This window comes from Rhamphochromis longiceps, linkage group LG18, assembly GCF_057381845.1.
Source record: "Rhamphochromis longiceps isolate RC_006_pf linkage group LG18, R_longiceps_female_GT1.1, whole genome shotgun sequence".
Classification (NCBI taxonomy): domain Eukaryota; kingdom Metazoa; phylum Chordata; class Actinopteri; order Cichliformes; family Cichlidae; genus Rhamphochromis; species Rhamphochromis longiceps.
The window spans coordinates 16882806-16898640 of NC_140574.1; the positions used below are offsets into that span (position 1 = coordinate 16882806).

Sequence of the window (15835 nt, forward strand, 5' to 3'; positions counted from 1 at the left end):
TCTCGTGTTATAAGGGTATATGCGACCAGGATAATTTTAAAGCACAAAAGCTCAGACTTTCTTTGCATAGACTGCACCACCATTAGTTCCCATCAAACACTCGTATCAGCTTAACAAGGCCGCACAGTACAAAGCACTGACCCCGTTTAATTTGCAATCCTCTAGAGTTTACTTACCAACGGGCCCCTTGTGTTTGGATTCCTCTTTGTAAATGGAAGGTAAGAGCATCACTAATTGCGCTAATTGACCTGAACTCTTTTTGACTATGATAGTTTAGCTGTCGCTCTGCAGCATTACAAACAGTTTGTGCAGAGTTTAAAGGGGTGTCTGGAACATCTGGAGGCAACGGTGCTACATATTTCTATTTTCCTCCTACTTTTTTCTGATTTGTGAATGTAAAGTTCCTCTTTGTTTTATTTACAGGTCAAAAAAACAAAGGTAAAATATTTTCAAAAATACACCATAGCTGATTTTATTCCTCTAAATTGGTCCATAGAGTAAATGATGAAGAGAGCACAAGGTTATGAGCTATCTACCTAGTTGTCTAGGGTGCACATCAAATTAACAAATGCCTTAATCCCTACAAGTAATCCCTCAAGTAATCACCATAATTCATAATTCTTTGAGTTCATTTGAATGTCAGTGTTTATTTACATAATCAGGTTTGGGGGTAAAAAATCAAAAGTGCTATAAACATCGTGGAAGGTGTTTCTAATCATGTTTCGAGTGTTTTCGTCCCTTTATGGCTGAGCTGATGGTGAAGCTGATCATCAAAGTGCCTTCATAGTCAGTAATCCAAGACATAGACATATTCTTACCTCACACAGGTATATAAAGAAAAGAGGAAATTAATATAAAGAAATCCATTTCATCCAGCAACGCTGCCAGCGAACATCTGTGTAATTAAATTTTGTCAAAATTAAACTGATTTTGTGTTATAAGACCAGACTGATGTTGCCATTTAGCTTTTAGTTAGACTCTAATCTGAAAAATGGTTTTTCTTTCAGCAAATTGAATTATGGATAAAAGTTTCCACCTCAAAAACACACCAAAAAAAGAAAACGTAAGGTATCAAGTATCACAAATTACACACCATACCATCATATCCAGTGTCCACGCTTTACCTTGCAGAAATTCAAGTGATGTACCATCTGAAGTGGGGAAAAGGCTAGAATCTATGTTGCTTAAACTGCAAGTGGTCAATAAAATTACATAGAAAAGCAGACTGGCTTGGGAAAAGAACTGCATTTTCTTTTGTAATTGATTATAAGGATGTCTGAGACAAAATCACATTTAAAAAAAACCCTTTTGAGTCACACCTTATGTGTCCATTGAGTCTTTCTGTGAAGTTTCAGCCCACAGTTGTTCCAGAAATCTGAGAAATCTGCAGACACGTCAAGTAATCTCTCACAAAGAGGTCTTTTATTCCAGCAGTGCGCACAGCTGCCCCCCATAATGTCCGAGTTTGTACGTGTTCCAGGTCTCCTGTCCACCATCGACACAGGCCACATTCATGATTAAGTGCAGCGTCCTTTTTTAAAAGGGGTCAGTGAAAGCAGCACCTGTCAAGTGGCGTATTTCAGCTTAGGTGTCTGTGAATTACAGGAGAGACTGGAAAGAGAAGCGATCCCAGTGGTGGTCGCGGTGCCTTGGCTCTCCACAAACATCGGGTCCAGGCAAGCGACTTTGGCAGCGAAAAAAGCGTGAATACAGTGAAGCACTGCGAAGAGGTTTGAGAACTCCAGCTCCTGAGAGAGACAGAAAATCAATCCTCAAATCACACACGAGCGATTAATTTTTATAGAGCCGTGCTGCTTTGAAAATCTTGTTGACTTATTTTCTGGCATGCAACATTAAACATCCGTCAAATTTAATTACCTTTGCTTCGATAGATTTGGAGTCTTGATTTTGGAATAAAAACTTGATCTTGCTTTTCCCGTCGTCAGACGACCCTTTTAGTTGGGAGAACTTGTATCTCCACAGCACTGCCTGAAACGCAAACGCAACAACATAACTAAAGCAAAAACAATATGTCTTTATTTTCCGCGCTCAGATTTGTGAATCATTTCTGGTGTCACTTTTTTCATGAATAAGTCACGTTAAAATCCACGCGGATCCGGTGAGAAATGGGGCACGTCAGCAGATCAACCAGAAACTGGAGTGTTATTTTTACCACTGGGGAAATTTAACCAGCCACAGTAATTTCACCTGCATAGCAGAGCTTCGGTGATTCAATTAATGCCGAACCAAATAAACAAAAGCTGTGCATTGACTCAGTTTCATGGCTCCTCTTGTAGACAGCTAGCCAAGTTATTTGCACATTCCTATACTGTTGAAACAACTCCCACCAGCCTAATTAAAACGGCAACATCAGTCTGATTAAATCTTTTAGCCCTGCAATACAGATGAACATTTTTCATTTAACTTAAAGCAGATATTCACGAAGCATTTTCGGTGTGCAGCCACAGAAGTGTCACCTCTCCTCTGCTTTGCCTTTAAAATTCAATCTGGCTCCCGCTAACCTTGTCAGAGGTGCCGATATCACCATCTCCTTCATGTCAATCACTGCATTTCATATTCTGTATCTTTCTTGCATGAAAGATAAAGAACAAAATCAGCTTCCTCCTAAAGCCACACCCGACCAGTGCAATGCTCATTTTTATTCCTGCTTTTACTTTTCCTCTATTTTGTACCACAAAATCAACACATTAATTTGCAGTTCATTTACAGATGAAAAGAAAGAAGTAAATATTGATACTCTCATATGATTAAATTACCACAAATCCTGAACTAAATCAAAGCATCTCCATTTTGACTGCATGAAGCATTGAACCAAGGCTTGCACATTACTGTGTCAGTATTACAATCCAAAATATAGCAGTACGAGTGCTTAATGACCTGTATAATGAGAATGTTTGTAACAATCATTTATATTGCTTATTTGTTTTAAATATTCAGTTTATTGAAATCAGATATTATTTTTCATTCACAGGGCAACTGTAATGCTAGATAAGGAAAAGCTGCTTGCGATGAGTAGGTCATATACAGACTATATGAAAACCTATCATTTCAGTCTTGCTGTTCATTTCAGGGACAAATGATCTAATTAACTGCAAAATAACTCACCGCCCACTTTATTAGGCGAGTGTATACCCTCCTAGTTCCTTTCAGTATTGCACTAATTCCTCAGAGATTTGGTCTGTATTCACATGACATCATCACACAGTTCGGCAGAGTTGTCGGCTGCGCATCCATGATGTGAATCTGCCGTTCCACCGCCATCCAAATGTGCTCTATTGGATTGCGATCTAGTGACTGTGTTGTGGCCATTTGAGTACAGAGAACTCACTGTCATGTTCAAGAAACCAGTTTGAGCTTGTTTGAGCTCATGGTGTGTTATCCTGCTGAATCGATCAGAAGATGAATAGACTGTAGTTATAAAGGGATTGACAGGTTTAGCAACATTACCCAGGAAGGGTTTGGTGAGTAAATGATCAGTTGATATTAAGGAATCCAAAATGTGCTGAGAAAATACCCCCCAGACCATCAACACCACTACCACCAGCCTGAACGACTGATACAAGGAAGCATGGATCAATGCGTTCATATTGTTTACGTCAAATTCTGGCATTACCATCTGAATGTCAGAGCAGAAGTCGAGACTCTTCAAACCAGGCAACGTGTTTCCAGCCTTCTCTTGTCCAGTTTTGGTGAGCCAGTGTGAACTGTAGCCTCAGTTTCATGTTCTTAGCTGACAGGAGTGACACCTGGCGTGCTCTTCTGCACGCTGGTTGTAACGCGTAGTTATTTGAGCTACTGTTCCTGCTGCATCTGCTGCATCCTTTGATGCTCTTTACCCCAAAGAACTGCCGCTCACTGGATATTTTCCTCTTTTTTGGACCTTGTACTATAATCTCTAGAGACAGTTCTGTGGGAAAATCCAGGTTTTTGAAATACTCAGAGCAGCCAATGCTCAAAGTCACTGAAATCACCTTCCTTTCCTATTCTGATACTCAGTTTGAACTTCTGCAGATCCTGTTATGGGCTGATTAGATATTTTAGCTACCAAACAGCTGAATCTAATTAAGTGGCCGGAGAAACAGAACAAAATAAACAGCAAGAAGATTTTAAAGATGTGATGTTTTCAACGTTTCTCATTGATTGCATACTTTGTCTCCAGTAACCAAAGTTATCTAACATAGTGACCTAGTGCTTGGTATTTGCTCTGATTATTTTCTATTGTTTTGTATAGGTTAAACAGCACTATAAGTGCCTCAGTTTTTTTTCTCCAAAAATAAGCACCAGAGTGACTGCATCAGTCATCAGTTTAACAAGAGAAAGAGTGTCAGCGGGAGCCATGATTTCTTTGTTTCCTATATAAATCACTGTTACAACTGTTTCTTCCAGGGTGTACTTCTTTTTTATGATACACGAGTGGCCCTTTGATTTAAAATCTCCAAAAAAAAAAACAACCATCAAGAAAAAAATGATGTTTTTTTCTCATGTGTTTTTTTCACTCAGCCTGCAAAAGTGGAGGATGTGAATATTTGTGTTGCATGAGTGTAATAGTGCACTGTAGGCTGAAAAGAGACTGTCTTACACACAAGTTCTAGCCACATTTACATTATACATGTTCCTGTGTTTGCCATATTGTCTCCATATCTTATCTTATCTACTGTACTGATATCATACTGATAGCTTTCACCTTTTAATTGTATGTTTCATTAAGATTTTTTATGGAAAGGCAAATTCTGATGAATAAACACCTCAGTTATATTCCTGCCTTTTTTCTTCCTCACTGAAATTCACATTAACCCGGTTTTTAAATCCTGCCTTTTCCAGCTTTCAATCATGGAGTAATTCTGCTCCATGTATTTGTCTGCACTTGCAGTTTACATTTGGATTGTAATTTGTGCATTTCTGCCTGTAAACAATATTCTGGCAACATTTTTTATCATCCCTGGGGGACACTGGAGCTTCATATTGCAGGAATTAGGGCCAAAATCTTACAGAACAATATGTCAGTGCTTGTGTCCTGCTCATCCACATAATGTGCACCAGTTGAGTAGTCTGCTCTAAGACCTGGTGAAAGGCCAAAATGAACTGCAGGCAGGAGTGAGACGTTTGAGCTTGGGGGAACCAGCTGTCAAAACGAATGTGCTCAAACTCAAAATGCACACAGTGCAGAATAAGTTAGCAGCACCATAAAAAGGAAAAGGGGAAGCTGGGGTGCCGTGATTAGGTTCATCAAACTGGGTAAAATAATGAATCTCCTATTGTAAGTGTCCCATTTTTGTATTGATGACAAAACACTGTCCTTCACTCACCTTTGACGCAGCATCAAAGCACACAAAGCCCATGCCGAAGTCAATAGTGAGTCCCATAAGGTGGCTTTCCATAATACAGGCGTACGTTTTACACTGCATAACAAGAAAAGAAGATGTCAACCACAGGAGTTACATAAGGACACAAGAGCATCTTTGCTCTTCTGCTAAAAGTCATGTGGGCGTTATCAATCTCTGCACTAAAACAACTGAGAAGGAACCGCATGCAAGATTTAAACTGTCACAATTCCCGGTACATTTCCTGCCGTTCAGGCGCAGACCTGTATCCTCTCCACCTCCAGGAAAGTGGCCATCTGGAAAGCTTTCTCCCAGATCAGCAGCTCACACTCCAGCTCCACGCTGAAGAACATGTCCTCCCCACTCTCTGTCTGAACACTGAAGCAGTGCTTCCTCTTGTCCAGAAGGTCACTGTCCTAAAATAAGTACAGCAAGGCAGTCTCCTGAAGCGAATTACTAAAGCATTTTAGCAGACAATGTTTTCCTCTTATGGGTCTTTGCATAGCTTTACATAACCTAAATTGTACAGGCAGTCTAAGGTCAGCCTACTTTATATCTGATTGAATATGTGAATCTATATGAATTAGGTTTGCCATAATGAGTTTCTAGATAATGAACTCAAGATAAATTCCCACTATGAAATTCAAAGTGACCTCGAACCTGGAGAGAATGAACAATGAAATGTGAACCTTGAGTGTCTCTGTGGGACTGGAAAAGAACACATGCAAATTAATAAGTGAGTTATATAAGGGCATTCCTCAGATTCAGTTTGCTACTTAGTATTCTCAGTGTATCCGATCTGAGAGATGCTTCTGTAAATGTTCAGGGAAGCAGATTAAAAGAAGGACCGACATACCTTTAAAATCTTGCACATTATCTCGTACACAGTAAAGCTTTTCTCTGCTCTCGTCCAGTCCCATGTTGTCACCTGAAAATGTCACATCCAATTTTCAAATTTTATTTGAGGAATGTATTTGTTTTGGTAGAAATACTTTTAAATAATATTGCAATTATTTGCAACAAAAAAAAAACAAAACAATGTCAGGACAACATAAAGATAAGTTTGTGTTTCATTCTTGAAATATAAAATCAAATAAAGAGCCGCTATATTTACTATAAACTCCAAAAACTGCAGTTCCTCTAATGACCACTTGAGGCTATCTCCAAAAGAGGGGCCAATCCCCATAGAAAGTTTACAACAGAAAGACACATGGATATTGACTTGGCCATTTTTCAGCCATCCTGTATTAGATTTGCTGATGTGATTGGGATCCCTGTCCTGTTACATGATCCAGTGTAACAGGACAAACTTTAGCTTCCAGAGTCAGACTGACATTCACGATGACTCAGTGACTGCAGGGTACCCAAATCATCACCCCTCCACCACCGTGCTTGACAGTCAGTATGAGGTGTTTGTGCTGATATGCTGTGATGTTGCACATTGTGGGTAACGTCTCCACTTTGGACATTGTCCCAGAAGTCTTGGAGTTTGTTCAAATGCAACTTTGCAAACCTAAAGCTGCCATGTTCTTTTAGAGAACAGAGGCTCTCTCCTTTCATACTTACTGAGTCTTTTTCTATTTGTATTATCATGAACATTTTTTGCAGTTTCTCTGAGCATTGCATGGTCTTATCATGTAGTAAATTTGCAGGGGCATCCACTCCTGGGAAGACTGGCATTGCTGATGATCAGTTCATTGTTTAGCAGCACCTGGCTCCTACCTATTCTATAGATTCCTACAGTGATACTAATAGGTAATATCATGCTGGCTCTAAAAAGTTTATATAGTCTGTTGTACTGAGCAAGAATTGTTTTTACTGTAATCTTTTACCCACTGATATAAAACAGTTGGTTAATGTTATGTAATTTAGAACAAATCCGAGGTTACACTGTAAGTAATAACACAACAGATAAACTCATTTATTAATCTTTTACACTTTAACGTTTACATTTTTGGTTTTGAAAAGTCTACAGAAAAGAAGCCACCAACCTATACTCTTTATAGTTTCATAGAAATGTTTGAAATCCAAAGCCCTCAAGGCTTGCCGTGCCCATCCACAGATTTCTAAAACATGACTGTACAATAGCCATTTGTGTCCACAGTTATTGATGAATGGTTGTCGGACTCAGCTGTCTCCTTGCCACGTGAATGGAAATATTTGTCACAGGTAACTTCAACAATAAAGAATCTGGTCGTCACTGCTGAATAGGCAGGCTCCTACATCCCACCATCTATTCACATTAGCATTTTCCATTTATATCAGCACATTCACATTGAGAAGGCAATTTCAGTTATCTATCAATCTTTTCTCATCTCCCGGACCATCGACAGCTTATCCCTCTTGTCATAATCACCTAAGTGGCTGGCAGAATGTAAACAGATTTAATGATCGCCATCAATCAAGTGAAAGATCAATGCAGCACAAATGATTATGAGTGAGCTGCTTCCTTTTTGCCTAAGCATTTTCTCCCTAAACAATACATTAGCATCAAATGAAAATCTCCCGATGGAGCTGAATGACATCCATTCAAATGCAGACGCTGGCAGGAAAACTTACAGGAGGTGCTGAAAACTTGAAGAGGGAGGAACCCCTCAAAGCGAGGAACTTTGGTGAATACATTCGGTCCTGAACGGAGTCCTGCTCCTTCTCGTCAACCCAGCCCATGTAGATAATCTATCAGAGGGTAAAGACAACAAAGGCATGTTATTTTATGCCACTCTGTAAAATCTAATGAATAGTTGTTGAAAAGCTCTAAAAACAGACTTTAGTCAGTTTAGTTTAGTGGTTATTCGGTGCTGCTATATTTGACCGAGTACAAATGGCTTGTACGGTAGTCATAAAAGCAGTGCACTGTAGTCTTTAAGAGAAATACTGATCTAATATTAAAGTTGAATAAACTTTATGGGTTTTATGATCCTTTAATAACAAAAGATTTAAATTAAAATCTATTTTCCATCGAGCTCAGATGTCTCAAACGTGTGGCTCCATGGCTACATACAGCTCTTTTTCCCATCTGCCTTTGGTTTCCTGTGGCTTTCACAAAAAATTAGATGAAAGGGAAAATAGCAGAGTTAATTGTTTAAAATTGTATTTCTCATCAAAGTAAAAAAAAAAAAACTATAAAAAAAACTTTTAAAAAACTTAAAAAAGTATGTCTATATTCAAGGGTGTGTCCAGAACCCCACCATGGGGTGGCACCAGCCCCCCTGGATTACTTGGTGTATCCTTCCCACCAAAGCACTAGATCAGAGTACTGTTAATCTTGTGATCTCCAACACCATTAGAATGGAGCATATTAGCTCTTTAACGAGTACTTCAACGAGGTTTTATTTCCACGTTATTCTGCTTTTATTTTGAAAGCTTTAATTACTTGTTGTTTCGTTGTTAAAATGTATCATAACAGATCAACAACAATATAAGTGATTAAAATCAGTCATCAACAGCAGCAATATGAAGATTTACATGTCAGTAATTCAATATTCAGTAAATATTACGTATATGGCCCAGAAAGCGGTCATTCCACCTAATGAAAACATTTACTTTAGCTACTTTAAATATATTTTGAATATGTGACCTGTGCACTATTAAGCTACGTAAGTAGGATTGTAGCTTTTCTTATTATTATTATTATCTAAATACAGTTTTTTCACTTTACAAAACAATTTCCCAACACAAAATTATATTTAAACCCTTGTGCAGTGCCACTTTTCACATAATAATACATTTTTAATATGTCACAGAGATGACGGGGGGGGGGGGGGGGGGGGGGGGGGCTGTTTCTACACTGACTCAGTTTAAATACTCAGATTTCCTGTGGGCCCCCCTGCTAACTGAAACAGCCCCTGCCTTTAAATTAATTTGTTTTGCTAACATAAATTTATTTGCTGGCTTAGTGCATCTGTCGCTGGGTTTTAGTCAAAATGCGATTAAAACTGGCTAACCCCACCTAACCCCCCTTTTACTATTTTAAAGCTATTATATGTTTTATGCTATATATTTTATTTTTGAGCATTATTGATTATTGAGTCGTTTATACAAACACGTGCAGGACTCATTGAAGGAGTACACCCTGAACCTAGAGTTGCCAACGTCTCACAAAGCTAACTCTATAATTTCTTAAAAGCAAATAGAACATGTTATTATTCTAATAAAAATCCAAAGATAAAGTACCAAATTATCAATTATTATAAATAACCCAGTTCAGAATTTCCAAATTGGCCAAGATCAGTGAACAAACTGGTGACTGGTTTTCAGGGTCCCTGCATTTTGGACCCTGAGCTCTTTCTGAGTTCATGATTTGTTTTGGTTTTAAGAGATGATTTATCAGGTCTCTCCACTCTGCCTTCTTCCCTCATGTGTGTATTTAAGTCCTCAGTTCTTTGTCACGTCGTCCTCTTGAGCTGCATGTTCCCTTTTACCTGTTTTCTCTTAGATTCTGAGTCTCCTGCATTTTTGACTCCAGCTATCTTAGTTTTTGCATTTTAGTTTTCCTGTGAGTTTTCCAGCAGTAAAGCTGTTTTGAGTTTAGTTCTGCTTCTAAATCCTGCAATTGGGTCCACACTCTGCCTGGTGCTGACCAGTGTTGTGTGTGTGACACGTAATTCTCGCGAAAGACGCTGGCTTGTTGTTTTACACTGTGGTTTTTTTTGGAAAGATTAAACACATAAGCTACAAGTAGAGCTGGGCGATAGAACGATAACGATATGTATCGCGATATAACTTTTACTCGATAGAGAAATTAAGCTATCGCGATAGACTCGCCGCTCTTGTCCTCAAAAAAAAAAAAAAAAAAAAGGTCAGCCAATCCAAATTAAGTAGCGCAGAGCTGAACCAACCACAGCCGCAGCGTCACGTCGCGTGACTTGTTACCATATAGCACAAGTGCCAAGCCGCACGTGTGTTTGTTTGGGAAGCAGCCAGCGGGTAATGGAGGAAATGAGTGTGCCGACTAGAAAAATCAACCGAGCGTGACCGAAGAGAAAACAGATGATGGTTCCAATGCCGGAGAGATTGTCGAACGGAAGAGCCAAAGAAGTTCCGTAGTGTGAAGGTATTTCGGCTATTTCAAGTCTGACAAAAAAACAGAGTAGCGTGCACTGTAAATTGTGCCGAAAGCAAGTCTGGAAATACAATAAACTGGTGCATGCGTCACACTGTGCGCCACGTTATTGTTTCGGTGAAATGAATTTCTACAATACTGTTACTGTTAATTCTACTCTCTGCAGTGTTTAAATGCTTACATATACACACAGTTACTATCCGTCCACACACACGACTCGGTTCTGCTTCTATGCCCCAGCTTTGTTTACTTTTTCCCACCGAGGCTTCTAGACTTCTGATTGGCCAACATTTCTGCACGGTTAGGAATCTAGCGCCACCTGCTGCTTTGGCATGTTCATAGCAGCGTTTTCCTTCATTTCTGCCTTTATGTGTGGACGGGATTATTTTTTAAAACGAAAACGGAAAATCTCAGTTTTCAAAAATACCCGTGTACGTGTGGACGTAGCCTCAGTCTCTGACTGGAAGCGCTAATTCGTCATTCGGCTTTTGTCAGACTAAAGTAACTGTTAAAACTGTTTGAAAAGCTAAGCTATACAACAAGGAGAGATTGAGAATTTCCTTTTAGTTCTCAGTTTATTTGATATTGACAAAAGTTAGTCAGTTTTGTCTGTTATTCTGTAAAACAAACTAAGATTTATTTTTAGAATTAATATTTTGTTTCTAAGTGGAATTGACAATTTAGTCTGTTTTGTTTGTTCTATTTTGAAACTTAAACGCTTTAGCGGCTGCCTTTTGTGTAGTTTGCAATATTTGCCTTTATCTATCTGAAAAAGTCTCATGTTCCTTAAGTACATCTACCCTGTTGAACTTATTATGGGAAATAAATATTTAAATAAAAACAAGCTGCTGATTATTTCACATTTTACTTGTGAGCAACGGCACATTTAAATCTTACAAATATAGTTATTTGGCTTATATCGTGATAGATATCGTTATCGCCTGAAATGAAAAAAACATATCGTGATATGAAAAAATCTCATATCGCCCAGCTCTAGCTACAAGGTATTAATCATTAAGCTTTAGGGATGTTGTAGGATTTTGTTATTTTTGGAAAGACTATCCTTTCCCCAATTTCCTGTCTCAATGCTGAGGGTGGTAGCTTCACGTTTAGCACAGAGAGTGAAATCAGAGTCTCAGAAAGGACAGCGAATAAGTGAATTTACTAAAATTACAAACTTTTCTTTTAGGATTGGAAATCAGTAGTCTCTCTTTTTTCCAACAGATTGAAAAACCTGATAAATTAAGGTCACAAAGTAAACATAAAAACACAAGAAAGCAACAGTTTATTAGATTTGCCCACAAAGGTTTACAATGCCTATAGGTGTTTAATACTGCAGTATGACAGGTTTAGTTACCTATTAAGCTTTTAAAAACAGCATTTAATAAATAGTTTATAGCATTTTGTCCCATTGCTTTAAGCAGACACAAGACTTTTTTTAGGGGTTATATTTAATAAGGGGCCATCATTGAGCTTTTGTAGTGACCTACTGCAGGTGTTAGTTGTCGTGGCCCCTGTTGTTAACCTAATTTGCCTTGTAGGACAATAAACTATTGAATTGAACTGAGCTGAAATATATATTTGACCATAGCTTCATATCACCTGTAAAGCTATAGTGACTAGTATTTGATTGTATTAGTGCATTTTTTCTTCTCTGATGAATTAGTTTAAAGTTTATTAATGTGAGTCAAAAAATTAACCCGAAAGTTTCATTTCTCACACTTTACGGATCTGTTTATGTGTCCAATTACACAAGTACACCTTTTCAGTCCTTTATATTGTAGTCTGACCAAAACAATTACATGTGATGTGTATGGGTGAGGAAAGTTACAGAGAAAACTGACACTGATTCATGATGACACACGGCCATCAGCCACGAGATTAAAACCACCTACCACCTGCTACGGTGCAGCGTTCTGCTCAGAAAGTTTGGTGCCTGACATTCATGTGATGTTACTTTGTCTGTTTTAATGTTGTGGCTGATGTGTGTACTTCATTCTTTTGCGTACCCCAGCAAACGCTTTGTAATTTAGCACTCGCAGCAAGGACAAGCAGCTAGACAGACGGGGAAATGAAGAAAAAGAAAGCAAAGCCTCAATCGGCAGTGCTGCAAGACATCAGTTCAGATATTAAAGATATCATAGCATCACTCTTCAGGAAGCCACAGGTTGACTGTGCCAAGAGAAAATTATTTGTTTGCTTTTCTTTTTGCAGGTTTTTGTTTGTTTATTTGGGGTTTTTTAAAGAATTTGCAAGCAAGTGAAAGATTTGGGACAGGCACGTCTCACGCTGTTTCATTTCTTGAATGAATTGTCAAGTGGATTCATGTCTCTTTGTGGGTCAGAAAACCAGATTGAAAAAGTAACAAAGAAGAGCCTCGCTGTGGTTTTTTTAAATGAAAGATGACGCTCTGCGAGTTAACTGGCTGAAAGCGCTTAAACAGTTTTCTGATCATGTCTCAGTGGACGGACAAAAATTATGCAAACGCTCCTCTTGTGCTGCAATAGATGGCTTCTTTTTAATTTATTTATTTTTCTTGACTGGTTATATTCACTTCTGATTGTCAGGATAAGGATGAAATGAATGCCCGACAACGCAAAATGAAGATCTTAAGACGCAACCGCTGCAGGAGGAAAAACATCTTACCTGCTGGTTAACTGGAAAATTCCGGTTAATCTTCTTCACCTGTGAAATTTTGTGAGAATGTCAGTAACTCATTAAAATATCTCCTGCTAACAATCAGACACAGCTGACAAGGTCGACATATTTGCAGGAGCCCACGAGGCCCGCCAATCAGTGACAAAGCTTCCAAGAATAAATAAACATGAATTACAGTTTCCGTGCTAACATACTAACCACGGCAATGAAGGAAAACGGTTTGAGATACTTCATTTAGTCAAAGCATGCAAATTTCAAAATGAGATAGAGTCATTTCCACAAGGACCCGAGGCTGTTCCTAAAAGAAATCCTTTTTTTAAAATCCATTCTCTCTGTGGTAATAAAAGCGGGGGGACTACAGAGTGAGCAGTCAGCCTTTAAATTAAAACATTCTCCTCAGATCACAGGTATCGCTTGCACCTAATCCACACTTTACTATCAAAATAACTCTTCCTTAGGAGCTGAACACCAAATTAAGCTGTCCGGTCCTCATGCCGTCCTCCTATAGAAGGAGGAAAATGTCGCAGCAGCTTACTGTGAGATGTAGCTGAAGTTTGGGTCCAGAGAGAAAACACGATTTTTGGGGTTTTTTTTCCAGAAGATGAACTGTCAGGATGTGAGCCGGGTTTGAATATATGTGAGCGGTGACGGTGGGTTTGTTCAGATGGCAGGTCTATCCTGTTCTAACACAAATTAGGAAATTCTGAAGGGTCCGGTTTTTCAAGTTTTGCAGGAGCTTGTGCACATTTCACCGTATCTAAAAATACAAACAGGAGAAGTTTGACTGAAGTTTGTGGGCGCCCTGGAGGTGGCGTTTTCACACCTATAGTTTGTTCATTCTGCTTCCAATGAGTTGATGAGCTTGTGAACTTGCAGATTTTCCTCATTGTTTGGTTTCTTTTTGCACAAAGAAAACTCCAAGTGAGCTCCAAGTGAACCAACATGCGTCACGAATAACCAGTCTGCTTACAGTCCGGATGTGTCTGAGGCAGGAGCCATAAAAGTAAACACAGGAAGAAGGAACCATATTCTGGATTAGTGGAAAACATGGATAATTTACTCCTAATGAGTTTTTATTTATCTGTGTGATTTTTCAGGCACCCGAGGCAAAACAAACAAACTGCTCTGGAGTTTGCACTCTGAGAACTGAGAACACCTTCAAACGGACTCAGTACAGTTTTTCTGGTCTTTACCTGAGTATGATTACTGTGCCCACATCTGTACAAATGAACCACACCAAGGGGGAAAACAAAGCAATGTTTAAAGAGGCTAAAAACACCCTACGTCACAACAGGAGCTGGCAGTGGTGAAAGGAGTACTTGGACCCTTTCTTTGAGGGCATTTTCACACCTGCAATTTAAATCAGCTGATCAGTTTGTAAAGTTGCAGGTTTTTCTTGTGGGTTGGTTTCTTTTCACACAGAGAAAACTCTCAAAAGTGAATCAAAATGTGTCACTACACACCACATGAGAACGCTCAAGTCCTGTTATTGGGCAGATCTGTCTCAGGCGGGAGCAGCAAAAGTAAGTACAGGAAGAAGGTGCTGTGTTCTGGACTAGCAGATATCAAATGAGCCCTTGGTTCATTTTACACAGCTATGATACTTTTCCATATCTGGAAAGAATACCTGGCAACAGGATAGCGTACACCTGGTAGTTGGGTTGGATCAGGCTTTGATCACATTCTCACCTGAAATAAACCACTTTGAGACTTTGTTTTCTGCCGCCTCAAGTGCCATGATGGGGGCCCTCAGCCCATATATGGGAGAGGCTTTCCTCCACAGCTAGACGTTTTCTCTAGCTCTACACAGGGTCATTTCTTAGAGACCCCAGCCTTGGAATCACAGTTTTTTGTTTGTTTTTTTTCTCTGTATTTGATGTTTATGTTTGATATGTTTGTCTGTTTAGGGAGTAGATCTGATAAGTTTAATTTTACTTGCTTTATGGACATACGCTGATTACATATGGCTAGTGATAAAGTAAAATTGATATCTTTCAATGTTAATGGGCTGTTAAATCCAATTAAACGTACTAAAATCCTAACTAAAGTGAAAGCAGAACAAGCCCATATAGTCTACTTACAGGAGACCCACATGACAGATAAGGAGCACGTAAAATTAAAGAGAATGGGTTTTACTAATCTGTTTTTTTCTTCATACAAATCAGGACATAGGAGAGGAGTTGCAATCCTTATTTCAAGCAAATTAAACTTTGAAAAAGTATCTGAAATGGGTGATAAAGAGGGCAGATTTATTCTAGTAAAAGGGAAAATAGATGGGAATTTGATCACCCTCTTAAATGTTTATGCCCCACCAAAGAGTGATATTAGCTTCTTCCAAAGGATTATTAATATTATGGTAACAGAAACAGAAGGCCTTTTGATCTGTGGAGGGGATTTAAATATACACCTGCAGCCAAAATTAGACTCGTCTAGCAAGAAAACATACGATATGAAATCTCCATATATCAAAGTGAATGCACTTTTTGAGGAGGTAGGATTAATGGACATATGGCGAGACCTTTTTCCTAATAGAAAGGACTATACTTACTACTCTGCCCCACACTCTCTTTATACAAGGATAGATTATTTTATAACATTTGGTAAAGATAAGGATAAAATATATACTTGTGGAATTGGAACGATAGATATAAGTGACCATGCACCAATATATTTATCCATTGATTTTAACTTACGGTTAAAAAATAATACATGGAAATTGAACTCAAGTCTATTGAATGATTCACCTTTCAAGGCACAAATTAAATCAGAAATT

At 38.7% G+C, this 15835-nt stretch overlaps 1 protein-coding gene across 1 annotated transcript in view; it reads right to left on the reverse strand.

Annotated features, from left to right (window-relative positions):
• sntg1 (syntrophin, gamma 1) overlaps positions 1 to 15835 on the reverse strand; it is a 45469-nt gene continuing 29634 nt past the window's right edge. Inside the window, exons 13-19 of the mRNA XM_085389718.1 lie at positions 13051 to 13089; positions 7902 to 8018; positions 6199 to 6270; positions 5606 to 5758; positions 5328 to 5420; positions 1879 to 1989; positions 1 to 1748 (exon numbers count right to left, since the gene is read on the reverse strand). Coding sequence (XP_085245844.1) covers positions 1566 to 1748; positions 1879 to 1989; positions 5328 to 5420; positions 5606 to 5758; positions 6199 to 6270; positions 7902 to 8018; positions 13051 to 13089 — 768 coding nt within the window. The 3' untranslated portion in view covers positions 1 to 1565. The remainder of the gene's footprint in view (positions 1749 to 1878; positions 1990 to 5327; positions 5421 to 5605; positions 5759 to 6198; positions 6271 to 7901; positions 8019 to 13050; positions 13090 to 15835) is intronic.